The 26,843-nt window shown below is 50.0% G+C and overlaps 1 protein-coding gene across 1 annotated transcript in view; it reads left to right on the top strand.

Annotated features, from left to right (window-relative positions):
* Positions 1–4,144: 4,144 nt before the first annotated feature.
* Flt4 (fms related receptor tyrosine kinase 4) overlaps positions 4,145–26,843 on the top strand; it is a 44,887-nt gene continuing 22,188 nt past the window's right edge. Inside the window, exons 1-10 of the mRNA XM_046457083.2 lie at positions 4,145–4,275; positions 19,667–19,763; positions 20,296–20,540; positions 20,784–20,896; positions 21,018–21,180; positions 21,383–21,522; positions 21,809–21,977; positions 22,291–22,408; positions 25,731–25,885; positions 25,974–26,136. Of these exons, the coding sequence (XP_046313039.1) occupies positions 4,218–4,275; positions 19,667–19,763; positions 20,296–20,540; positions 20,784–20,896; positions 21,018–21,180; positions 21,383–21,522; positions 21,809–21,977; positions 22,291–22,408; positions 25,731–25,885; positions 25,974–26,136 (1,421 nt within the window). The 5' untranslated portion in view covers positions 4,145–4,217. The remainder of the gene's footprint in view (positions 4,276–19,666; positions 19,764–20,295; positions 20,541–20,783; positions 20,897–21,017; positions 21,181–21,382; positions 21,523–21,808; positions 21,978–22,290; positions 22,409–25,730; positions 25,886–25,973; positions 26,137–26,843) is intronic.

A 26,843-nucleotide genomic window follows, 5' to 3' on the forward strand; every position in this document is an offset into this window, starting at 1 on the left:
CACTTTTACTAAATTTATTTATTCTTATTCCAATTTGTTATATATGACAGCAGAGTGCCTTACAATTCATATTACACGTATAGAGCACAATTTTTCATATCTCTGGTTGTATACAAAGTATATTCACACCATTCCCATCTCCATACAAGTACTTGGGGTAATCATATCCATCTCATTCCACCTTCTTTTCTACTCCCATTCTCCTCCCTTGCCCTCCCACCCGTTTGCCCTATCTAGAGTTCATCTAATCCTCCCATGCTCCCCATCCCAACCCCATTATGATACTTATATCAGAGAAAACATTCGGCATTTGGTTTTTCGTGATTGGCTAACTTAACATTATTCTCCAACTCCATCCATTTACCTGCAAATGCCATGATTTTATTCTCTTTTATTGCTGAGTAATATTCCATTGTGTATATGTACCACAGTTTCTTTATCCATTCATCCACTGAAGGTTGGTTCTACAATTTAGCTTCTGTGAATTGTGCTGCTATAAACATTGATGTGGCTGTGTCCCTAACCCTGTGTGGCTAAGTTCTTTGTGTATAGACCGAGGAGTGGGAGAGCTTGGTAAAACGATGATTCCATTCCCAGTTTTCCAAACAATCTCCATATTGCTTTCCAGATTGGCTGCACCAACTTGCAGTCCCACCAGTAATGTATGAGTGTACCTTTTTCCCCCACATCCTCACCAACACTTATTGTTGTTTGTATTCTTGATAGCTGCCATACTGAATGGAGTGAGATGAAATCTTAAAGTAATTTTGATTTGCATTTATCTGATTGCTAGAGATATTGGAACATTTTTTCATATATTTGTTGATTGATTGTACATCATATTCTGAGAAGTGTCTGTTCAGTTCCTTGGCCCATTTATTGATTGGATTATTTGTGGGGGGTTTTTTGGTGTTAAGGTTTTTGAGTGCTTTATATATCCTAGAGATTAGTGTTCTATCTGATGTGCTTGTGTTAAAGATTTGCTCCCATTCTGCAGACTCTCTATTTACCTCACTGAGTATTTATTTTGCTGAGAAGAAGCTTTTTAATTTGAATCCCTCCCATTTACTGATTCTTGGTTTTAATTCTTGCTCTATAGGAGTCTTATTAAGGAAGTTGGGGCCTAATCCTACATGATGGAGGTTTGGGCCTACTTTTCTTCCATTAGGCTCAAGGTCTCTGGTTTAATTCCTAAGTCCTTGATCCACTGCAAAGACACTTTTGCAGAACAAGGTACAAGGATTTACACTAACAGACAGGAAGGCTTTTATAAAGCTAAGGTAAAGACATGGTAGTGAAGATAAAGCATAGAAAATGATCCACTTGAAGGAGACCGTTCACTTAGGACCAAGGTAGAACTAGAGAACAGTGTAAAAAGAACAATCTCATAACCAATCATAGAACAACTAGATCTTTAGCGGGGGGTATGAATAAACTTGACCTTACTCCACTTCACACTATACAGAAAAAGCCATTACAGGGGGCTGGGGTTGTGGCTGAGTGGTAGGGTGGTTACCTAGAATGTGTGAGGCACTGGGTTCCATCCTTAGCTCCACATAAAACTAAATAAATAAAATCAAGGTATTGTGTCCATCTACAACTAAAAAAAAATTTAAAAGCCATTACAGGGGCCCATAGCTCTAAATGTGAAAGAAAAATTATAATTTGTAAATGATTTTTAAAATGGTAAATATCTTCATGACACGGAGATAGAATAAAAGATTCCTTGAAAGAATACAAATAGCACCAACCAGAAGGAAAATAACTAGAAATAAAATCTTCTGTTCTCCCACTCCCCCTAAAAAAGATACTATTAAAAGAATGAAAATTAAGACAGTGAGTGAGAGGGGGGTTTGTAGCACATTGTCTCCTGTGTATTTTCCAAAGATGGCCTTGATAGCATCTCCCCTTCCACATGCTTCTCTTCAGCAGGAACTTTCTGCTTGTCAAGAGTTAGTGAGGACTGTCACTGGGCAAGGTTCCAATTACTTTGAGAGCATGTAGCTTCCACCAGGTTTTCTTGGGTCCCTCACCTGAAGAAGCCATGTGCTGCACACAAAGTTCAACTAGAGTGTTGTGCTGGAAAGCCCATGAATGGGTACACCAGGCCACAGCCACAGCTGAGCCCCCAGCTGACAGCCAGCACCAACTGCCAGCCATCCAACCTAGAGAAGCCTTCATATAGCTGACAGCAACCAAACATGCAAGACCCCAACCAAGAATTTACACAGTCAAGCCCTCTTGTCAAATTCTGACCCTCAAAAACATGAGCAAAATAAAATAGGCATTGCTTTGCACCACAACATTTTGGAGTAATCTGTTCCATGGCAATAACAACCAGAACTGACAGAATATATTAAGAACTCCTACAAATCAACAGGAAAAAGACTGACAATGGGCAATAATAGGAGCAAAAGGCTTGAAATCTAAATCACCAATTATAAAAACATGCTCCACCTCAGTGTTCATTAGGGAAAAGCGAATCAAAACCATAATGAGATGCCACTACAGAACTAAAATGGGTAAATTTCTAAAATCAAAACTAACACTATTATGTGAGTGAAGATACAGAGCCCTGCAAACCATTTACACTACCATAGGTGTGCTAAACAGTACAGATAACTTGAAAAAAAAATAGTTGGCACTGTCTTATCAAAGTTGAAGACCCATACCTAGAAAATGAAAGAGAGAAAGCAAGGCACATGTTCACCAGGAGATATATATATATATATGTATATATATATATATATATATATATATATATATATATATATGAGTGTTCATAGCAGCAAAACTTGGAAACCAGTAGAATCTCACACTTTCATCAATAGTAGATGGACAAATAAATTGTGATGTATCAATCAGTGGAATTCTATGCAGCTATAAAAATGAACAACATATTGTTTTACATAGCAATATACAGATAAATCTCATAATTGATTATGAGTAAAAGAATATATATAGTATGAATTCACTTAAATAAGATTAAAACTAACAAAATACATATTTGGTGATAAAATATAGAGAAAACAGGGAAATGATAAGGCCAGGATATTAGAAAATTGGAGGTTTAGGGATGGTAAGGGACTTGTGATGGAAAATGAGAGCGGTTTCTGGATTGCCAGTGACATTCAAATCCCTTGTTGGAAACATATTTATCTCATATTTATAATACATTGGTATCTTAAATATTTTAGGTAAATACACTACATCTTACAATAACTTTTGGATATTATTAAAGGTTGAAAAAGGGAATCTGGCTTCATTTGTTTATTCAGTTTTCTAATTTCCCCCCAACACTGTTTATTTGATTATCAAAACCTTCCTCACTACTTTGTGATTCCAACTTAATATCATATTCAATTCTTAGCTGTTATCAACCAATTTGGTCTTGGTTTCTGGCAAGGACCAAAGGACTGGGAGGAGGGCATGGAAAAATTGTGAATGGAGTAAATAAAAGCAAGAGAGAGGTTGAAATAGTCATCGTCATGGGATTTATTTTAAAACAGGAAAATTCTAGCGACGGAACCAAAAAGAGAAAGGAAGTCTGTGGTAGGGTTTGCCAAGTCAGAAAGTAAAGTGTCACCTGATAAAAGGACTTATGAATGAGCTCAGAGCAAAAATATTTGGATGAGATCTAAAGCTGAGGCCAGACCTTCAGGATCAGGAGGAGTGGTCAACTATATTGGTCCAGGGCTCAAGGGTGCAGCTTCCATGGACACCAAGGAGGTAGTAAGGCATCTGCTGAAAGTTTTCAAAGATTTAACACTACTATTTTCAAGTTAAATTTATTACCTTTTTCCTTACTCTAGTGTTTATTGATGGAAGGAGATTACAGAAAAATACGTAGTGACACATTTTGTTGGTCCTTGTCTGCCACGCTCTGGTTCCTTCATCAGCCCACAACCAATTTTTACAGTAACCTGCATTCCTCGCCCGCCGTGATTGGCCCTGAAGAGGGCGGTAGTTGACTTGAAGGGGCTATTACCCTGGACTTGGACTGTGCAAAGGATGCACCCTTGACGGTCTGCGAAGGACTTAGGTGCAATGGACGGACTAAGGCGACGGTGACCCGCCCTCCCCCAGAGCCCCGCCCCGACCCCGCCCCCGTCCCGCAGCCCAGTCGGGGCCCCGCCCGCGCTCGCGCTGCGCGCTCACACTCCCAGCCCGGAGCTGCGGTGGCCGCGCAGGTCCTACCCGCGTCGCAGCGGCCGGAGATGCAGCCGGGCGCCGCGCTGTGCCTGCGCCTGTGGCTCTGCCTCGGACTCCTCGACGGTGAGCGCCGCTAGCCGTCTGCTTGCGCCAGGGTTGGGCTGACCGCTAAGGGGAGCCGCGCGCCGGGGGGCAAAGGGTTAGATGGCACCAGTGGGGTTCGGGCGGGGGACAGGACTGTCCAGGAGCACGGGGGTGCGGACACCGGATGGAGCACGGCTGGTTGGGACTAGGGACCGCCGGGATGAGGAAAGAGCGGGCGGGGACTGCAGCCGGGTCAGGGACGAGGCGACCAGTCTGCGCGTCAGCGCTGGGGTAATCCTTGGGATCCCAGACTTCGCTGTACCTTCAGTGGCTCAGCTTCCTTGTAGGCTCGCCCCTTTGGGCTGCATCCTTAACCTGGATCCTTCATTTCTTTATTCACTCCCCCTGCGGAGCTCTGGCGCAGCGCCACTCGGTCCCATGCACTGGGGATTATTCCCTGGGAGCCCTCAGAGGTGACAATCCCCGCCCGACCCCAGACTTGGGTGCGCACTTCCCGACGCCTCGGGGTCAACGCTGAAGTCCATCCCGGGAGGTCCCCCAGAGGGCGCACCGGACGGGCGTCCACCTTCCCCAGGGCAGGGACTGCAGCAGCAGGGGCAACTGCACGGGAACCAGCAGTCGGGGATGAGGACCCAGGTGCAAAATTAAGATTAATCTCGAGTCTGTGAGCAGTCAGCTTGCAGAAGTGGTACGAGGCCGAGGTTCCCCGGATTTGAGAAGATAGAAGTCTTGAAGGCCAACTGAATATTAAGGCAAAGGTCGCCACCAAAGGGTCTTGTTGAGAATATGGGTAGAGACCCAGACCCAGGGCTGAGGTTGGAGAGAAGTGTCGGGGACAAGGAAAAGAGCGGAGGAGTTGAATGGAGATGCTTGGAAGAAAGCATCAGGGGTGAGGAGAGAATGAGCTGGTGTCTCTGGAAATCAAGAGGTTGAGGAGGGTCTTCGTTTGAGAGAGGAATGCTGGGAGGCCTGAAGGGAGAGATGGAAACTGCACTGTGTTTGCATGTCATAAAATTTAATACTGACTTTACATACTTCATCTCTTAATTATCACAGTCAATGTCAGACCCATTTTACACATGAAAAAAACTTAGACCAAGGACAATAATGTATATTCTCAATGTCCTCAGGAGACCTGTAGAAGGCAAGTAGTTCATCTCCGTCTTTGGGATACCAGGGCTCTGTTCTCTGCTCACCATCTCTATCTTCATAGGCTGAGGGACTGAGAAGAGCAGAGGTGAAGGTGGTATGGTTGAACTTGAAGAAAGGGGGAGATGGACATCTGTCTGAGCTTTTGTCCTCCTGATCAGGGGAATAGCCTTGGACCATTTCTTGCTACCCTATATCCAGCCCAGGGCCAGAATCTCACAGATGCTCAGTATGTGTTTGTTGAGTGACTGAGTAAAGTGTGGGGCAAGGATTGAATAGGGCCCTTGTTGGAGGGCAAGATGAGGAATGGGAGACCTTACACATACACACACACACACACACACACACACACACACACCTTAAAGAGATGTCTCTCAAGCAGCAGGTGACTATACCAGAAGCTCAGGAGGGAGGATGGGCTGGATAGTGAAGTGGAAATAGGGCAAGGGGTCCAGTAGGGAACTCTGAGGAAGGGAACCTGGAAGGGGGGGGGGGTCTTCCAGGGAGATAAGGATATTTTGCAAGTAAAGGAGGACCAGGAGAGGCCAGCATGAGTGGGAGGTAGAGGAGTAGAGGGAGATGATGTCATTCCCTGTAGTAAGTGACAGTGACTCTCAGCAAATCATGTTGTGAAGGGAAAGAGAGGGTATTAGCTGAAGGGGTATATCCCAGGCTAGAACTGGGTGTGACTGGTGAGGAGATGCTAATAGAGACAAAGACCATTCCTCCTGAGCCCTGAACCTTGCTTCATCCGTCTTGTTGGGCTGAGGAGGACCTCAGACTGCTGGAGGTGCTATAGCAGGAATATGAACCCCCAAGTGCATGGGCTGGGGGTGGAGCTCAGTGGTAGAGTGTTTGCCTAGCATGCAGGAGGTCCTCAGTTCGATCCCCATCACCCCTAGAGAGGGGAAAAATCCCTAAGTAGAGTCAGGCATCAGGAAAGCCAGATGCAGTCAGAGAAGCTTTTTGATTCCCCCAAAGGTGGTTGAACCAGACTTTTGCCTAACCCTGCCCCGAAGTTCTTGCTATGTGACCTGAGCCCCTCCTTTTCCCTCCCTGTACCTGAGTTTCCCCATGCACAGCTGTGGGACAGGCTGGCAAACAATCAGGGGCTGTATGTGCATAGGCTGGATTTTAAGGATTAGGATCCTGGTCTAGTTTCACAGTCTGGCCCCAGCAGTGTCTCTATGGGAAGGGCAGATGGCAGACAGAAGCCCCAAGATGCTTTGTCTTTTTCAGTTTAGTCTAGAAAAGAGGCTGTTTACACCTCTGAACGGTGGGCAGCCAGCTCTGGGACATGCAGGGGAATAAGGAGACTGCTGGGAAGCCAAATGGGTCTGGCATGAGAATGCTACCCCTTGCCATGGTCTGAGTCACACATGGCCATCCCACTTTCTGTTATACCTGCTCCTCGGTTCTAACCCAGACCCAGGGTACAGGAGTAGAGTAGGGATGAAAGTCAGTGCAAGCAGGTCATGGGGTCTGGGCCCACGTTACTGGGCCCATCTTCTGGCCCTAGTTCAGTGCTCTGGGGACTCAAATGCAGGTGCTGCCCACTTGCCTACCATGCCTGAGGCAACAAAGCCAGTTTGGCTAAAGGGGCCCTGCTCCCTGACCAGAGCACAGTGTCTAACAGGCCCCAGACAGGGTATTACAAGTGCACTGTCTGGTGAACTCCCCAGTTGCCAGGGAAGGAGGCTGCAGTTCTGTACAAGACACAAGCCATTGTGCCTGCTCAGGGTGGTGCTGCAAGGGTTTGGACATGGCACTGAACTGCAGGGGTTACCTATGTGCCAGACTGGCCAGGACACCGACATGGCATCAGATGTCTGTAATCCAGGGATGAAAGTGTTCAGTGGCCCAAGAGAAGCCCAGCTGGTGGGTTGTGAACTGCACAGGAAGGCAGTGTCACTTCCAGTTAGGGACTTCCTGGAGAAGTCTGTAGAACTCCAAGAAAGGGAATTCCAAGCAGGGCAAAGAATACCTCAAAGACAGGAAAGTCCAGATAGTACATGGGGACAAGTGAGTGGTCAAATGAGGCCAGAGCCTGAGATGGGAGTGGGGAGAGACCAGGCAACAGAGAGTGACAGAAACTAGGAGACTGCTGTCCAGGTGAGGCAGGAGTCAGGGAATTGCAAGTGGATGAACCCAGGAAATACTGTTAGTTACAGGATAGTGGAAAGAACAGGAACAGGAGCAGGTCCCTGGCTTAAGCAAACAGGGTGGATCCTGAGACAATTTATCAGATGGAGAGGAGCAAATGTGGAGAAGCATGGCCTTCAGGTGGAGGTATCCAGTGCGGACTTCCCAGGAGACCCCAGGTGTCACAACTAGGCAAGATAAGGAAGGAGGAAATTTGGGAGCACTTGAGTGCCATGGGACAGAAGGGAATGGGGAGTAGAATGGGGCAAAGAAATGAAGTCTTAGCATGACACAGAACTTCCTCTCTGTGTCTATCTTACATCTCTCCTGCTGCCCTTTGGGTGTTTTCCTCTACAGGATAGGTCTTTCTCCCCAAGGGCTTACCCTATGCTAATCAGCTCTCTGAGATGCACCCGCCCCCTATGGGGCCAACCTTGGACTCCAGAAGGAAGGGCTTGCTCCACTAGCCCAAGAAACTGGTCCTTATCTGGGGAGAGGGATGAAGGCCACGGAAGGTTCACACCTGTGTTTTAGAGCAGTCTCTTGGGGGCAAGCAGGAAGGCAAATTTCAGAAAGATGTTGGAAGCAAGAGTGGGGATGAGGCTGAGTAGGAGGACTGGACCCGTGGGCAAAAAGAAGAGTTCAAGGAACCTCTCACACTCTAGGCGGACCATCATTAGAGAAGCAGCCGACATATCCCAGCTGGAGCCAGGGATTCCTGACTTTCGTTCCTTTTCAGACACTGGCTTCCTCTGGGATCTGGGTTTTCCGGTTATGTGGAGGGGACAAGTCTGGGAGCAGGAAGGTGCGAGCATTCCATGCTGGAGGAGGATCAGGGCGCCTGCCCTGCTCCTGGTGGGCGGAGCATACAGCAGACACGCCCCCCAAGCCCCGCAGCTTCTCCTCTGCCGACGCCACTGGGCTTAGGCAGTTGCAGGTTTGGGTGGCAAGTGGGGGAGCCCCCGCCACGTGGCCGGCAAGGTCAGCAGGGGTTCATGGGAAAGGACTTGTCGGTCATAGAAGAGGACATCCTGCCTGCGTTTCCCTCTTCCTGCAGCAGGAGCTGGTGGCCCCGATTTAGCAGCACTGGGGGGCCACCTCGAAACCAGCTGGACTGTCTGATAACACAGCTCGTCCTGTCGACTGGTGAACGGAGTCCTGACCCCAGAGAGGCCAGGGTAATGGCCTGACACAGCTGGCTGCACCACAGCAGCCCTGCACCAGGTGCTAGCATCTGCTAGGGTCACCTCTATTCCTTAAACCCCTCCACTAGGTACTCAGGCAGCCCACACTCAGAGGGAGAAGGGGGTGTCAGTGTGAGACACACCCTCACAGTCAGTGTGAGACACACCTCACTAATGGTTCATCAAATTGCTTCACGCTAGGGTGTGTGCAGGTTTTAGCCTTGTGACAAAAACTTCATTATGCATCCCGCTTTTTTGTTGCTGCTGTTGTTTTGCAGTCCTGAGGAATCAAAACCAGGATCTCCTGCTTGGTAGTCAAGTACTGTACAGCTGAGCTTCATCCTGAGCTCCCATTTTGCCCATTTTGAAGATTAGGAAATTCAGGGCAGAGGACTGAAGTGGCTAGATGCTAGGTGATAATGGTGAATTGGCTTATTTGAAGGAGGTGATGGATGTCTGGCCCCAGATGGCATGGGGACCAATGGGCAAAAGGAGAAAACAGCAGGTAGTTGTCCCCGTGCCCCAAGGAAGGCCTTAGAGAGATGGGCAGGTGGGATCCTAAATTTATGACCACTTCTCAGACATTGTTACCTTGATGTCCTGGCACGCCCCAAACAGTAACATCTTGCCCCAGGGTCTGCTTCTTGCCTGGTGTGGTTACTTCAGTGCATGGCATCTCCGCCTTTCTGGGTAGTGCAGGCCTCACCTCCACACCTCTTCTACATTATATACAGTCTTTTTTGTTCCTTGGATTCCCAGAGCCAGTCACAGGTCAATCACCAGCCAAGCCCATGCTGGGAATGCTACAATGAAAAGACAAACAAAAGTCCTGACCTTGAACAAAGGAGTTGTCAAATGTAATAAGCCAGCCTCTACCAGGACCTGCAGAACAGTTCAGGAATCCTGTGGAGGGACCTCAGTGTGTGACCCTGGGGGTGTGGCATTGGGGCTGAGATATCAGAGTAGAGGAAGGGACTGTCCCAAATATATGGCACATGGAGGGCAAAGTCTCTGAGGCTGAAGAGGGCAGGGGGTGGGTGATGGGGAAGCCACCAGTGCACTCAGATTTCACTCAGGCAACAGGGAAGCAGGGAATGGTTTTAGGCAGGAGAGGGACTTGTGTCATAAAAAGGTCATTTCATTGCCTGGTTAGGACTGGACCAGTGCAGATACATTGGTGTGGTGATCCAGGAGAGATGTACTGAAGCTGGACAGACAGTAGGGTAAAAAGGAGGGTAGATGATCAGCTCCAGAATGTCTAGTGGAGGCTGTCTGTCCATAAGGTGTCCATTGCAAGGTCTCTGAACACTATAAGTACAAAGTTCTCTGACAGCAAGGCAAGGAGAGGAGAGTACAGCTTCTTGGCACTTCTAGCCACTCTGCCATTGGTACCCTCCTCCTGAGCTAGCAACCTCCGACTCCGTCTGAAAAACCCATTTCAGCTCTGAGAATGGATGTGATATGTGACCAGTTGGTTCTGGGGGAGGAGGAAGGTTAAGAATGCCTAGTGGGATGGCCATCACTCAGATGGCCTTCCTAGGGGATTGGAGAGCAGTATTTCCAGGGATTGCAGAAGAAAGATGATTTGATCTGCTAAAGTCCTTTCTATTTCATAAACTACAGAAATGCAAACAATGCTGACATCCATAAAAGTAAATAATAGCTTTCTGTAATCTGACTCCCAAAGATAATCCATGATATAATGTACTTTTGGGCAAGTTGACCTCTGTGTGGCTTAGTTTTCTCATTTGTACAATGGCAATAACAGCACCCAACTCAGGGCGGGTATTAAAACGGTGTAGGATGTACAAGTGTGTAGGACTGTTTTGGCACATAGAAAGTGCTAAATTTGCAGTTGTTCTTGTGATACAGGATGTATTAGTCTAAGCAGAATCTGGGGGTCAAAGTGTGTAAACATTTTTTATCATTACTGTGTGAGTGCCTATTTCTCCACATCCTTGCCAACATTGGGAAGTATCATTCTTTTTAATACTTGCTCATCTGGTGAGTGAACAGTTGTGTGCTCCATGGGTCCAGATGTCCTCACAGTGATCTGGGTTTAAAGTCTGGGGTCCCTAAAGTTCCACCAGGAATGGAATGCAGAAGAGCTGCTATCAGGGAGGCTGGGGAGAGCACAGAGTGGAGTTGAAATCCCAGGGAGAGCCACTGCCGAAAGGAGAGAATGAGCTAGTGAACAGGACAGGGGCCCGAGGCTAAGCCTGTGATCCTGGGCTTTGCTATGTGGCCTCATTACCCCACACTATGTTCCATCCTTTCCAGCTGATTGTCAAGGGCAAATTCAGGACAGAGGAGTGAAGTGGCTCACTAGATGCTATGTGATAATGGTGAATTGGCTTATTTGAAGGAGGTGATGGATGTCTGGCCCCAGATGGCATGGTGACCAATGGGCCAAAGGAGAAAACAGAAGGTAGTTGTCCCCATTCCCCAAGGAAGGCCCTAGAGAGATGGACTGGTGGGATCTGCCTTTGCATACAACCTTCTAATTTATGTACTCCCCTCCTGGGCCAGCAAGCTTCAGTATATGAAGCCCAAATCAGCTCACATGAAAACCCTCCCTGCCCCACAATCAGCAAGGTTTTCCCAGATGCCCTACCTCCATGCTATGGCCACAGCATGCTAGAGTCACAGTGAGATGTGGCAGCTATGATAAGCCAAGAATTTAGCAGACAGGTGATAATAAATATTCAGTGTACATGAACCAAAGACAATTTACTCTTGTGGTGTTTTATTGTTTCGCAGTACTGGGGCTTGAACCTAGGGATATTTTACCAGTGAGCTGCATCCCCAGAGACAGGGCCTCATTAACTTCCCCAGGCTGGCCTTGAACTTGTGATCCTCCTGCCTCAGCCCCCCAAGTCATTGGGATTACAGGCGTGAGCCACTGTACCTGACTTTTACAGTGGCTGTTAATGTGTTATTTTGCTATTTATGACCTGTGTGATTCCTAGTAATCTTGGGAACAATCTACATTTCACACACGTGGGGAAAATTAGGGGCTTGGAGAGAGGAAATGAACTGCTCAAGGCCATATAACTAGAGAGTGGAATTGTAGGGTGCCCAGCTGCGTTCACAGAGCTCTAAGCACACACTTGAAACAGCCCCTCCTGTCCCTGCTGACTCTGTCCTACAGGGTGGGAGGTGAGGAACTGATGGTCCCTTGACGCTCACCTTTGAGCTCTAGAGACGCAGAGCTGACACCAGGTCTGGAGAAATTTAGGACAGAACACTTCCTCCTTGCCAGATATCTATACAGGTCTGTCCCCAGGAGTGAAGAAAAAGGATTTTGGTTCAGGTCTCTTCCATTCTTCCCAGCCCCAAGACCAATACACAGTGACCCTGACCCCCTCCCAGCCAGCTGTTGCCCATCACCCATATCATAACTTGCCTTTAGTGTGCACCTGCTGCCTGGCCCCTGGCTACCTTTGTCTTCCTGCCCTGTCACATCTGCCCAGGAGAGTGTGTCATACTGGCAGGATTGGCATAGGCCCCCTATCTCCAAGTTACTCAAGAGAGAAGGAAAAGAGGAGCCAGGCCCAGGGTAGCCACAACAGAGTCATGCTCCCTGTTCCCAAATGGTCTTGATGTCATCCTGTGTCACCCATAATGGCCCTGGAGAACAATCCATGTGCTGTTGACATCCCAGCCCCAAGGAGCCCCCAGATGACACAAATCCTCCCTGTGCTACAAATTAGGGTCAGTGTGGGAGGTCAGTGCTCTCAGCTTCAGGTGTCAGGGCAGTGTGCCTGGGTCTGAGGGCAGTAGCAACAGTCCACCAGGCACAGACAGCAGGGGAAGACAGAGGACACAGCCTGAGCCCTGAGATGAAGGTGGGCAAGCCCTGGTATGCTCAGCAGGTGGACTCTAGGAGTGGCAGAAGCTTTGAAAAACCAGCCAGGAAGTGGGTGGAGGATTCTTGGGACCATTATCCTCCTGAAAATCAGGCTGAGAGTATGCAGATCCAAGTGGCCAGGAGAAGCCAGGAAAGGGTCCTGAAGTCATGCTGCCTCTAGGTTGGAGGCCAGGAAGGAGGTTTCTGGGGTCAGGGAGGCACGGAGCCAATGCTCAACCTTATAGCAGGATATAGGGGACAGAGAGATATTAGGGTCAGGGTGGGAGCAGCTGCAAAGATGCACCTGTTGACCCTTTGCCTTCTCCTGCCAGCCCTCCTTCCCCCACTATTCTGGGACCTGGACCTGGCCTTTCTTTGTTGACTTTAGTGATCAAGGGAGCTCTCTAGAAATGACTCAGAGCCCAGGCCTTATCCTCTTGCACTGGAAACAGGACCAAGACCCTGATACATTGGAGTGTGTCTTCAAATTCTGTCCAGGTGGCCCCGGAAAGAATTTCCTGGGGAAATGTAAATTCTATACATAGCAAGGGACATGGGACTAACAAGTTTGGAACTGAGAGAAGGGATAGGAACCTCCTTTATGGCACCTCCCAGAGCCACGCTGGGACATCCATGGGATAAAAGTAAAGTCTTGCTCTCTCTTAGCAGTCTTCATGCATTTCGGTGGGTTTTTCCTCAATTTCTCAGGAAGTTTCCTTTGAAATATAGTATTGGTTGTTTAAAGGACTTTACTTACAGCCAACCTGGCCACGGATCTACACAGAGGATCAGGACCCATAAAGGGAGTGTGATGGGGGCAGCTGGGGGATCAGAGGCCCAGGTACCCATTGACTTCCTGTGTGGACATTCCTGCTTATTAGGTATGAGGGGTCTCTGAGGCTTTCATTTGAAGGACTTCTCTGCTCTTTGCCTTTGGAAAGCAGCATTGTCCTGGAGCAGGGATGGCCCTGAACTCAGCTGGACCTGGGCTTCTATACAGCTGCTAGGCCACCTACAGCTATAAGGCCTAAACCCTTGATTTCTTCATTCATTGACTACATTTATTATGATCTCTTCCTCCCTTCCAAGCTGTTGTGAGGACCAAAAGAGACAGCGATGACTAGGCCAGCTTCCCACTGCCTGGCTCATGTCCAGCACCTAACCCACCATGGGACTTCCCTCCACACCCTGCCTGCCACTCATCAAGGGATACTGGTGTGCCCCAGGAGAGGCTGCAGGACCCCTGAATGCTGCTTACACAGACTTTTGTGCCTGTGGCTGATGCCTGGGACTCTGTGGTCCAAGGCCGTAGGGCGTCCCAGAGCTGCTGACAGCACAGAGAAAAGGAGGTGTGCACTCTGGCCTCACTGACCTCAGTCTGGCGCCTGCCCTGACTGCTCTACTGCAGGCTTGGAGGCCAGGGCCCTGCTGGCCAGGGGAAGGAAGAAGTCAGTTCCTGGGCCAGAAACAGGAAGGCAGGGGGAGTGCGACAGAGGCCAGGATGACAGCGCTTCCTGGTGCGGGAAGGGAAGGACAGTGGAGACAGACAACAGCCAGGCAGGAAGGATGCACCTTCTTTAGGGCTGCAGGTGGGGGCTGGGCAGCCATGTAGCCTCTGGACATGGCAGCTCAGGCCTGTATCTCTTCTGGCTGCAGAGCTTCTTGAGGTTCACATTGTCATCAGACATCAGTGACTGTCCTTTAAAATTGCAAGCATCTTTTTCAAAGGAACAACAGGGTCTGATACAGTTTCAGCCTGAAGAAAGGCCTCAGAGGTCTGTTTAGCAATCCATTCATCCATTCATCAATCTAACCATCTGTCCATTCATCCATCTGTCAACCTCCACCCCTCCCTCTTTCCCTCTGTCCACCTATCCATCCATCTATCCATCCATCTACCCACCCATCTATTCTTCCATCCACCCACTAGTCTGTTCATTTATCCATTCTTTCATTTACCTGTTTCTCCATTAATCCATCTATCTACTCACCCATCCAACTATCTGTCCTTCCATCTACCAATTCATTTATCAATCCATTTTTCTGCTCTCTGTCTGCCCATTGATCCTTCCTTCCAATCATCCATCCATTTAGTCATTCAACAAGTAATTTATTGAACCTTTATCCTGTGCCAGGTTCTGAGCTAGGCACCAGGTTGGGTAGAAAATAGTACCTTGGTACTTACCCCACCAAAACTTAATGCCAGCAGGAGACATTGACAAACACAACTTAAGCAAATAACTAAATAAGATAATTACAACTTATGATCAGAAGAATAGAGCAAGAATCCATGAGGCTGAAATGAAGCCTAAAGAGGGAACTTATGTTTTTGTAAGGATGTGCAGGTTCTGTCTAAGCTGAAGCCTGAAAGTGAGAAGAGTCCAGCCGTACAAAGAATAGGTGAGGAAGCCCATCAGGAGGACCAATGTTGCAAAGGCCCTAGAGTATGAAGGAACATGGGATGTTGCAGAAAAATGTGGAGATCATGGTGGCTGGAGGATGTGAACATGAAGTGAGAGAGGACCACAAGGACTTGAAGAGCCGGTAGAGGCCAGGACTTAGTCAGGAGTTTGGATTTTCCTGGAACTGTAGTGGGAAGTCACATACAGGATTTAAGCATAAGTGTGATGTGGTCCCTTTGTTTTTTTTTTTTTTTTAAATATCACAATGACTGCATGGAGAAGAACTGTAGGAGGACATTCACAGGACCAGGAGGTGGCTTTGGGGCAAATGCCACTGTGCAGGCACCCATTGGGAGAGCAAGGGCCAGCTCTGGAATGCATCTAGCCTGCATCTGTTGTGGATGGATATGCTGGGGAGGGACAGGCACTGATCCATAGTGATTCCCATTTGGAGAGATTGGAGCTATCAGGGAAGGGACTTTCAGCAGAGTGGAGGAAGTCTAACTCTAAAGTTTAGCATCAGAATCATGGAACTCAGGGTGTCTGCAGGGTATCCACATTGACAGAGCAACTGAACACCTAAGGCTGAATTGAGGTAAGTGATCTGGGCTGGAGATAGAGGATTTGAAGGTATCTGGACCCTTAGGATATGGTAGTTGGGAAGAAAAAATGAGAAGCAACAGGAATTAGTATTGGGCAGAGGGAAGGAGAAAGATGAAAGGAGAGTGAGGTCACAGGAGACAGGTCTGCTCCCTGCCCTTGAGTGCTCACTGGATCTGTGGGGTCACTGGAGGCTTTGACTAGCAACTCCCTTTCCCCCTCTAAAGAGAGGGTGTTCGCCACGTGGATGCACAAGTGAATGTGGCTGGGGGGTTGATGCTACTTTAGAGCTTTGGCTCTGAAGGGAAATAAGAAAAGGGGTAATGGCTAGGAGGGAGTCTGAGACCAAGGAATTGTATTGTTTTGTTTTGACGATGGGAGATGATTCCATAGAGAAAGAATGGTGATCAGAAGAGAAATAAATTGTTTGTGGGAATCAGGTCCAGGGGGTTGGAATCCTGAACATGATGGAGAGTGGCAGAGGGAACACCCTGAACTCCATTAACGAGGGCCTGTTTGAAGTCTGAAAACAGGAAAATCAAGGGGAAGCAGCCAGCATGAGGAGCTTTGTGCTGCAGTGCTGAGCCACTTGGGAATATAGTAGTGACACAGGGTTGAAATAGAGGACAAGCAGACAATCAGATTGATGGGCCAGGACAGAGATGACACCAGGAGGGTGCTGAGAGGTAAGGAGGGAGGAAGCAGTGGGGCCTTTGCTACATCTGAAGGGTTTAGCAGGCGTAGAACAGGACACCTGGGCTAGAAGGGGGAAGAGAGCAAAATGGAGGAAGTCAGGCATTCAATGATGGCACGATTTCTGGTGATGACCATGTTCAGGGAGTGTCCCTGGAAGCCAGTGGCTGAAGGGGAGAGGACGGGAGGACTCAAAAGGCAAGGATGCTGGTGAGTCACCACGTGGATGTTGAAGTAATGGAGAATGGCAGGAGTTGGGGTGGGAAGGGGGATGGTGAGCCAGGAGCTACAGTCAGCAGAGAATGAGGGGAAGTGACCAGGAGAGAAGTTGATGACAGCTTTAGTGGGCACAGGGTGGTGCCATCAAAAGCAAATGCCTCATAGGGGTTGCTGTGGGGAGGAGAACTGGCCAAAAGGAATTCTCTGGGCGTAGGAATCTCCCCTGTGGCAATGGTATCCTCAGAAAACCAGGGTTCACAGTAAGACAGGAGGGAACAGGAAAGATCGTACTGTTTGGCACAATGATGTGGTTGCTTCCACTGGTGGGATGGTGCTGATGGGAGGAAGTTCTTCCCCCATCCATCCACCCACCCTCTCCCATCCAGCCACCACTCACTCCCATTCATTTGCCCACCTATCCACCCATCCATTTATTCATCTGATGACCCATCATTCATCTATCCCTTTCTCATCCATCATCCATCAAATCATCCTTGTATCCATCTCCTGAGTCTTTGTTGCACATGTCCTGTTTGGGGGCTTAGGAAGATGAAAACCATAATTCAGTCTGATTAGTGTTTGGGAGCCCCAAGGAGGGTGAGGCAGAAGCTGCCTAAATGATGATGCCTGCTCTCATAGGGAAGGGACATGTGACCTGAACCCTAAAGAGGGAGATCCACAGGAGGAAAAGAAATGGGAATGTCCCAACCAAAAGAACGAATGAGCAAAGCAAAGTCTTCAAGATATGAAAAACCTGGTACTTTCAAAGTGTAGTGAGAAGTCCTGAACCTCTTGAGATTTGAAGCTGGGGAAAAGAAGAGGCCAAAATGTCACTATTTATCTGCTTTATCTTAAAAGCTAAAGAGCCACCAAAGAAAACGAAGTTGACAACTTCTACAGCCCTACAGCTGGCAATTACCTGGGGCTTGCTCAGATGTGCACTTCGGGGTAGGGGGAGCTATGGTCTCCCCAGGGTCCTAGCACAGTACCCCAGATCTCAGTGTGGGGATGTCCTCTCGCCCCGGGGAGGAGACACATGGAGCTGAGGCAGTGGCTCCTGGCTGAGGCAGCACTCCTCTTGTGCTCACATGCTGGCCTCAGGCCTGACTTCCAACTAACTCCAACGGGGAGGGCAACAGTTCTTTCACACCTACTGGTCCAAACCCACGCCCATCATCTCTCCCTTCTTACATAGCTCAGGGGACAGACCACCATTCACTTGGTTGCCCACATATTTGCCCCGCTGTCTGCCTGGCATAGCCTTGTTTACTTTTCACTGACTGGAAAATTCTACTTTGCCTTGGAAGCCCAGTCCAAAGTGCTCCCCTGGGGATTCCTTCCTGGCTCCTCACTGCTCTGAGAAGGTTACTCCTGTCTGGGGGTCCCCCTCCCCTGGTGACAGCTCTCTCCCCAGCAGCCCCAGGGAGTACAAGTAAGGGGCTGCTGAGTGCCCAGGCCCTGCTCACATGCCTGAAAGGGCTCCGCATGGGAAAGAGGCTGCAGGGCCCAGGGCCATCTCTCACCTCAGGACCCCAGTACAGAGTTGACTCCAAGGACAGGGATATTGACCTGAGTGTGAGGAGGTACAGTCCCAGCAGCTGGCCAGGCAAGGGGATACCTTCTTAGAATGGCAGCTCAGTTCACCTGGAGAGCCTCATATTCCCAATCGGACAGTAAAACTAGATGCTTGATGAGGACTTTTCTGCTCTGACCCTTGGTGCAGTGGTGCCTAGAAGGGTTTGACCAGGAGGGGGGATGGGGAGGAATGGAAGAAGGGAGAGGCCAGTGAGTGCTGACTGGGGGCTATTTTCTACATGATGCTTAAATGAGACCTTGGTGTGTGGAGTGTGATATCCTGGTACCACTTGGTTGTATGGCTTGGGGTTAAGGTGTGTAAAACCATTTATGGTGGGGCTTCCCAGGTTCCACCCCACCCCATTAGCATGGCAGGACCCTAGGGCTTCAGAAGCTGAGGAGCAAAGGAATTGGACTTTGGCTCCAATATTGGAGAATCTGTGAGACTAGAAGGGCTTGAGGATAGGAGAATGGGCTCTGCTCCCCCCAGGAGGACAGGGACTTGGGGGAGGGACAGGACACAGCCCTGGGCCTCTAGCCATACAGTCCTCCCTTCCTGTTGTCTCAGGATGGTCCTGGCAGGATGCATCTGCCAGAGTTCCAGGCCCAGACCTCCCCCAGAGTTTGCTCCCACCCCCACCAGGATCCCACTCTTCCACACACATACATTTGTGTATACGCAAGAACATGAACCACAGATGTTTTTACACACCCTGACCCCAAGCCACACAACCAAATGATCAGGACAGCACACTCCACACACCAAAATCTCATTTCAAAACATACTGAAGACACACAAAGATGCACTCTTGCACACACATACAAAGCTACATATACCACCCAAAGACAGATTCACATGCCCAGGCCCACAGATACAGACATGCATGTGCCAAAGACCCACACCTGGCAACACATGCATGCAAAACACACACACACACACACACACACACACACCACAACACCCCACTACCCCACCAGGAGGAAAATGATACATGCAGAGCTGGAGGGGAGGAGGGCTGGCATTCTGGTAGGCAGAGGGGCCTGAACCCAATCAGCCTGCAGTCATCTAGGGCTGAGGATGGGTACTTAACCACGTCAAGCAGATTTACTTGTGCATCTAAGGAACAGTTCTACAGGAAGACTTGAGGGTGTTGGGTGGAGGCCTGGGCAGGGAGAGCCCCCTGAGGCTGGGGCAATTAGACAGGGCCTATGCAGATGAGGAAAAAAAAAAAAAGCTGGTTGAGCCAAAGAGCAGTCATGAGATGGAGTCCCTGGGATCTTGAAGTGGGTGAGGACATAAGAGGCTGGGTGGGGAGGCCGAGGCCTGGGTGTGTTTGGGGGAAGTCTGGGATGTGCAGGACCCCCTCATAAGCAGTGAGCGTAGGTGTGCAGTTTAAATGAAGCTGTGGGGGTCACATGCTTTAAGCCTCCCCCATGTAGAATGAGCCCTGCCGTCTCCTCCTTCTCTTCATAATGGCCACTCAGCTCTTTATGGCCAGAGGCCGGAATCCAGGGCAGTCAGTTATCACTTAGGGCTGGCTGGACCTGCATGAACTCATGACCCAGTGCTACACTAACCCTGTCTCCCATGCCAGGCCTGGCAAGTGGTTACTCCATGACCCCCCCAACCCTGAACATTACGGAGGAGGCATACATCATCGACACCAGTGAGAGCCTATCCATCTCCTGCAGGTACTGAGCCCTTCCCTCCTGGCAGTCCAAGGAGGCTACAGAAGGCCAAGGTGGGAGGTGATGGCTGAGGACACAGAAGACAGCTCCTCCTCAGGCCAGAGAGGCCTTGAGGCTGAGTAGGGTTCCCAGGATGTGGGTACCTAGAGGCCCTGCAGACAAAGGCACCATGTACTTCCAAACCTTACCCATACCTACCCCTCAGGTCACCCTGTATGGGCCCTAGATCACCTGCATTGACCCCCAGCCTCCCTTCTCTGGCCCCAAGCCCTCCCACTCTGCTCCCAGGACCTTCCTGTAGCCCCAGCTATGATCCAAGGCCTGAGCTTCTCTGCAGGCCAGCCTGCCAGGGGTCTCAGAGAGTTCCCTGGCCCAGGCTGGGTTTATGATATGTGCCTAAACCCCGGGCTGTCCCATCTCTGTGAGACAAGCTGTGGGTGAGGCTATTGGCCCTTTAGGGAGGCTCCTCAGGAACTGTCCCCCTGGGTTGCCACTGAGTGCAGGGGGCTTCCTGACCTCTCCTATCTTCTGCCAGGGGGCAACACCCCCTTGAGTGGGCCTGGCCAGGAGCTCAGGAGACACCAGCCACAGGGGAGAAGGACAGCGAGGACACAGGGGTTGTGCGAGACTGTGAGGGCACAGACGCCAAGCCCTACTGCAAGGTGCTGCTGCTGGGCGAGGCCCACGCCAACAACACAGGCAGCTACCTCTGCTACTATAAGTACATCAAGGCCCGCATCGAGGGCACCACAGCTGCCAGCACCTACGTGTTCGTAAGAGGTGAGGTCATTAAGACAAGTGAGCAGACCAGGTGTGGGCAGGGTCCTGGAAGGGATGGTTAGTGCCCATGCTGACCCCAGGCTGGCAAGAGGGGAGAAGGAGATCTCCCCCTACTCCAGATGGCAGCAGGCAGATGAATCATCACCACCCAGCCCCCATGGGGCTGCCCTGCCACCCCTGACCAGCCCTGGCCAGAGACTCCCTGAGCCCCGTCCTTCCTCAACTCCTACTCCCTCTCCTTAGACTTTGAGCAGCCGTTCATCAACCAACCCGACACACTCCTGGTCAACAGGAAGGACTCCATGTGGGTGCCCTGCTTGGTGTCCATCCCTGGCCTCAACGTCACATTGCGATCGGTACAATCCCAATCCCCATGCCAGGATTCAACCCTACTACCCCATCCCTGGGAAAGGTGGCTGCTGGTCTGGTCAGGAGGAAAGGAGTAGCCAGGCACTTACAGTCAGTGTATCCCTCCAGCAAAGCTCTGTGCTGCAGCCTGATGGGCAGGAAGTGGTGTGGGACGACCGCCGGGGCATGCGGGTGCCCACGTCACTGCTGCGTGATGCTCTGTACCTGCAGTGTGAGACCACCTGGGGCGGCCAGAACTTCCTTTCCAATCTCTTCCTTGTGCACATCACAGGTAGGGCCTGCTCCTGGCACCTCACCCAGTCACCACTCCCTGTGCCCCCAAGAGGAATATGGCAGGAACCCCCATTCCCAGTAATAGGGCTATTAGTGACACAGCTGATCTTGAGGAGCATCCAGTGCTCTGCAGTCTGTGTGGTGGGTGTCCTGTGTATGTCCTGTGAGGGGTATGGGAGTCACTGTGCATGTTTCACCAGGCAATGAACTCTATGACATCCAGCTGTTCCCCAAGAAGTCACTGGAGCTGCTGGTCGGGGAGAAGCTGGTCCTGAACTGCACAGTGTGGGCTGAGTTCAACTCAGGGGTCACCTTCGACTGGGACTATCCAGGGAAGCAGGTGAGGTTGGCAGCCCTGCAGGGCGCCTTCCTCCTGCCCACAGCTGTCCTGTTCCCATCACTGCCCAAGCCCACCTGTACCTGGCACACACTGGGCCTCTGTGTGGAAGAGGTACAGGCCCAGCCAGCCCCATGAAATCCAGTCTGATGGGAAAATTTTCCACCCCAAGGAAAACTGGGTCAAGGCTTCCAGAGCCAGCACTGGCTGGGCAGGGGTGTGTGCCTTTGGTAGGTCCACTCTGCCAGAGCCCACCTGCTGACCCTGGGCTTCCCCTGGGTGTGGGCAGGCAGAGCGGGGTAAGTGGGTACCTGAGCGGCGCTCCCAGCAGACTCACACAGAACTCTCCAGCATCCTGACCATCTACAACGTCAGCCAGCATGACCTGGGCACATATGTTTGCGAGGTCAACAATGGCATCCAGAAATTCCGGGAGAGCACTGAAGTCATTGTGCACGGTATGGCCTGGAGTTGGATCATTATGCCCAGCTTGGCCCCGGGGTGGGTCCAGCATCATAAAGCCTGAGGAACAAGGGTCCTTGTGCAGTGTAGGCTTGGGGTCAAAGGCCATGGTGCACCTAAGCAGCAGGGAGTCTAGCCAGAGGAAAGGGAAGGCTATGAGCAGAAACCCTGCCTGGCTCCCACATGCTGGATGGCATGGCAAGCCTCCATCTTCAGGCTACTGGGGCTGCAGGGGCTCTGCAGGGGCTGGAAATCCCTGGTCCTCGATGGGTCAGCCCCAGATTTACACCCATGCCTCCTGTCTGGCAGAAAAGCCCTTCATCAGTGTCGAGTGGCTCAAAGGACCTGTCCTGGAGGCCACTGCAGGTGACGAGTTGGTGAAGCTGCCTGTGAAGCTGGCAGCGTATCCCCCGCCGGAGTTCCAATGGTAACAGCCCTGGGCCCCCCTCCCTTTCCTATCCTACCAGGCCCAGCACAAGAAAGGACTGAGGGACGAGAAGGGCAGTGTCCTTCCCCATCAGGGCCTGCACCCTGAGACCCAGGTGGGGACCTTCCATGAGGATACCCCCTAAAAAGCAACTACATCATACAATAGTTCAACTAGAGGAAGGTTGGCCCAGGATGCTATAAAACCATGAAAAGATTAAGTACCCGCCTGCTTAGTATATATGGTGTGGTGGCAGAGAGGAGGACTTTAACTATTTCCTGCAACTCCTCAGCATCTCTAAAGCCCTGAAAGCTGGACTCATTTACATGCTGAGTAACTATAAGGCCAGTCACACATCAACGACCTCAGTCCCTTAGTGCTTTCAACTAGGTTGCCTCTCCCAGGACCCTCTTCTCCAGAAATCTGGAGATACCATAGGGATTGAACAAAATGTTATGGAGCCTGGCCCTGGGCAGTAAAACTAGAGAGTTTCCAGGAGGTTTACCGAATGCTAGAGCCCAGGCTTCATTCTGTGAGCTGAGAAACCAAGGCTTCCCTGTGGGGTGTGTTCAGGGCAGTGAGGGGACCCCTCAGTAGTAGCTCTGCCCTTGCTGGATGCTCCCAACAGAACTCAAGGGAGCACAGAACCTCTCCCCAATGCTTCCTCAGCCCTCTGAGCATCCACATGGCTCATCCACGGTAGATCATGCTGACCCAAGCTGCTATTATATAGGTGAGAAAACAAGTCAGAAGATGGAAAGGGCATTCGTCGCCTGGGCTCCAGCATTCTGTCCTCCCAGCCTGAGTACCTCTCCCACCTGGAAGGATAGTTTTTCTGGTGCTGGGCATGCAGATGCCCCAGATATCCTCAGCCAGGAGCTACTTACACTACTGTAGACTAAAAGCAGGCTTCTCTTGGAAGAGCCTGGAATGTCCTGGCCCTTAGCCTAGTGAGGCCACAGCCTTGGGAGTCCACCCGGCACAGTGCCAGAGCTTTTGAGGCAGAGTCTTGAGGGCAATGGTGTAGCCAGGAACTTCACTTACAAAAGAGGAGTTCCTAGAGACATCCAGAGCCTGTCCCCTGCCTTCCAAGGCCAGAAGGACTGAGCCTGCTCAGGGTGAGTGACCAACTCTGCTGCATCTGGGGTCCAGCCTGATCCCTAGGCAGCTGTTTTTCCACTGGAACATTCCCACCACATCTGGACCTTCTCCTGCTTGGCCAGCATCTACTTCCAAGAAGTTCTCAGCTGGCCCAGAGCACTACTAGGTAGTCACCAGAGCCCCACAGGTGCCCACTATTCAGTTGGCATCATCTTGTGATAACTCTGAGACAGTGGCTGAAGGAAGGTATAGTGAACATAAACAGACAAGCTGGTCCTTGGTTCCCGAAGTTCCCAATGTGCCCAGCAAGGTGCTGATGTTGTCTTGGCCCTCACAACCCCTGCAAGGTACATTTCCCCAGTTTTCAGTTGAGGACCCTGAGACTTGTGATGGAAAGGGGATCTGCCCAAGGGCAATAGTCCCAGCAAGTGGCAGAGTTGGATTCTAACAGCCCTCTGCACCAGTGCCAGATAGATAGCACAGGCTTGTGCTTTCCTGCCTTGTCCTGCTCTGTGACCCTGTGCAAGTCATGTTATTCTCTGAGTCAGACTGCTGTCAGAGGTGAGAGATCTCTGTGTCCCCATCACCATAGTTCTCTGCCCAAGAAATGTGCCTCTCCCAGGCCACACACACAGCATCTCTCTGGCTTAGCACAGTTGGTACCCAGAGGGGAAGCATCTGAAGAGGAAGGACTGTCTGAGTCCAGAACTCAGGTGGCAGAGGCAACTGCCTACAGAAATTCCAGCTCATGACTAGGGAGGAGCCACTGTGGGGTGGGAGGCATCTATTTCCTCCAGTGTGCAGCAAGTATCTATGGAGCACCTACAGATGTCAGGCAGAGGTCTACATGTACGATGTACAACAGGAAGGAGACAGTCCTCATGGGATTCATAGCTCAGTGGGGGTGTGGACAATCAATAGACACACATATCTAAAAATCAATAGGCTATCTGGAGATGTAGCTTGTGGTAGAGCAAATAGCAGGGCGTGAGGCCCTGGGTTAATCCCCAGCACTGAAACAAAACGAAAAGAAAGAAAACCAATGGGCTAATGATCAGTAAGACAGGGACAGGGTCCAGCCAAGTACCACCCACATAATGAGACAGGAGAGGATAAGCTAGTATTCTTTAATGAATACTCTAACCCAAAAAAAGAAAGTAAAGAGCCCTGCCGACTATCATCTATAGGAAAGAGGATCCAAGCAAGAGCAGCAGTAAATGCCAAAATCCTGGGTAGACCATGTGTCTGGAGAGCTCAGGAAAGGGCAGGATTGGGGATCAGAAAGCCAAGCAGGGATCTCCTTGCATGGTAAGAAGTCCAGTTGTGCTCCTTGGGGGCTAAAGCTTCACTTCTGGATTTGGACTGTGAGAAAGAGGACATTGAGAGCCCTGTAGTTGGTACCTGATGCTGCAGCCCAACTAGTATGGAAGAGCCAACCAGAGGAGACTGGGAAGATGGGCAGAACCTTCCTAGACTGAACTTGATAAGCCTGGTAATTGAAGGCAAACCAAGGCCACAGACAAGGCAGAGTTAAGGGGACTGCACTGAGCAGAAACACAGTCTCCCCATCACTTGGGGAAAGATCTCAAAGGCTTTAGGAACAAAGGCAGGAGTTGCTGCTGCAAGGTCTCAGGGATGTTCCTGAGCTGACCACCTGATGGAGTTATGAGACCCAGCTGATAAAGCCTAAAGCCTTTGACCATCTGTTCCCCAGACCAGAGACTGCTGCCCCACCCATCCCACCCACACTGCTACTGGCCCTTTCTGGCCTGATCCAGGAGGGGCTGCTTGCTCTGACCTGGCCCATCAGGAAAAGCCACTTGGTCTTCTCTTCCCATTTCCAGCAGTATACATGGGCCCTCCATATCTCTGTGTTCTGCATCTGTGGATTCAAACAACTGTGGATTGAAACTATTTGGGAAAAAAATTGTGTCTCTACTGACCAAACATGTTCAGGCTTTGTTCTTGTCATCATTTCCTAAATGCTTTGGTATAACGCAGCATTTACATTGCATTTACATAATATTTATATTGTATTAAGCATTGTAAGTAATTTAGAGATGGAGGGATGTGCATGGGTTATATGCAAATAGAAGAGACTAGAGCATTCAGAAAGTTGAGTATACAGTGGGGGGGTCCTGGAACCATTCTGGCTGGATGGGGTGGAAGTGTCAGCATGAGGCAGGGTCCACACAGCCCCTGAACTCCCTTCCTGGGCCAGGTACAAGGACAAAAAGGCAGTGACTGGGCGCCACAGTCCACATGCTCTGGTGCTCAAAGAAGTGACCGAAGCAAGTGCAGGCATCTACACACTCGCCCTGTGGAACTCAGCAGCCGGCCTGAGGTGCAACATCAGCCTGGAGCTGGTGGTGAATGGTACAGGCAGGGACGATGGGAGAGGGGACAGGTGGTTGGGTAGGTGTGGTGATGGGGCCACCTGATTGGCCGATGCCTGTTCCCCTAGTACCCCCACACATCCATGAGAAGGAAGCCTCCTCCCCCAGCATCTACTCCCGCCACAGTCGCCAGGCCCTCACCTGCACAGCCTATGGGGTGCCTCCACCTCTCAGCATCCAGTGGCACTGGCGGCCCTGGACACCCTGCAAGACATTTGCCCAGCGCAGCCTGTAAGTATGCCCCCAACCCCATTCTCCTCTATTTAACCTCCATTTCCCCAACCTCAACCATGGTGAACTCAGTTTTCAGCCCCTCTTGCCACCCAGACCTTACCTGTACCCCTCCCAGAATCCCTATTCTGAACTCAAACCCTATCTTTGCTTTTGTTGCCTGTGCTTTTGAGGTATTATTCATAAAAACGCTTTCCCAGACCAACATCATGAAACAGCTTCTCTATTTTTTCTTGTAGTAACGTTATAGCTTTAAGTATTATAATTTTAATCAATTTCAAACTGATTTTTATAACTGGTGAGAGACAAGAGTCTAGTTTCATTCTTCTGCATGCGGATAGACAGTTTTCTCATCACTGAAGAGACTTTTGTTTTCCCAGTGTGTGTTCTTGGCACCTTTATTGTAAATCAGCTCTAAGTGCATGTATTTATTTCTGGGCTCTCTAATCTGTTTCATTGGTCCAAGTCCCTGTTTTAATGCCAGTACCATGCTACTTTGGTACTGTACCTTTATAGTATATTTTGAAGTTGAGTAGTGTGATGCCTCCAGCTTTGTTCTTTTCATTCAAGATTGCTTTCACTATCCAAGGTCTTTTGTGGTTCTATCTGAATTTAAGATTGTTTTTCTATTTCTGTGAATATTGTCATTGGCATTTTGATAAAAGCAATTGCATTGAATCTGTAGATCACATTGGACAGTATGAGCA

This window comes from Marmota monax, unplaced genomic scaffold, assembly GCF_021218885.2.
Source record: "Marmota monax isolate L192 unplaced genomic scaffold, Marmota_monax_Labrador192_F-V1.1 WCK01_AAM20220418_F8-fsc00263, whole genome shotgun sequence".
Classification (NCBI taxonomy): domain Eukaryota; kingdom Metazoa; phylum Chordata; class Mammalia; order Rodentia; family Sciuridae; genus Marmota; species Marmota monax.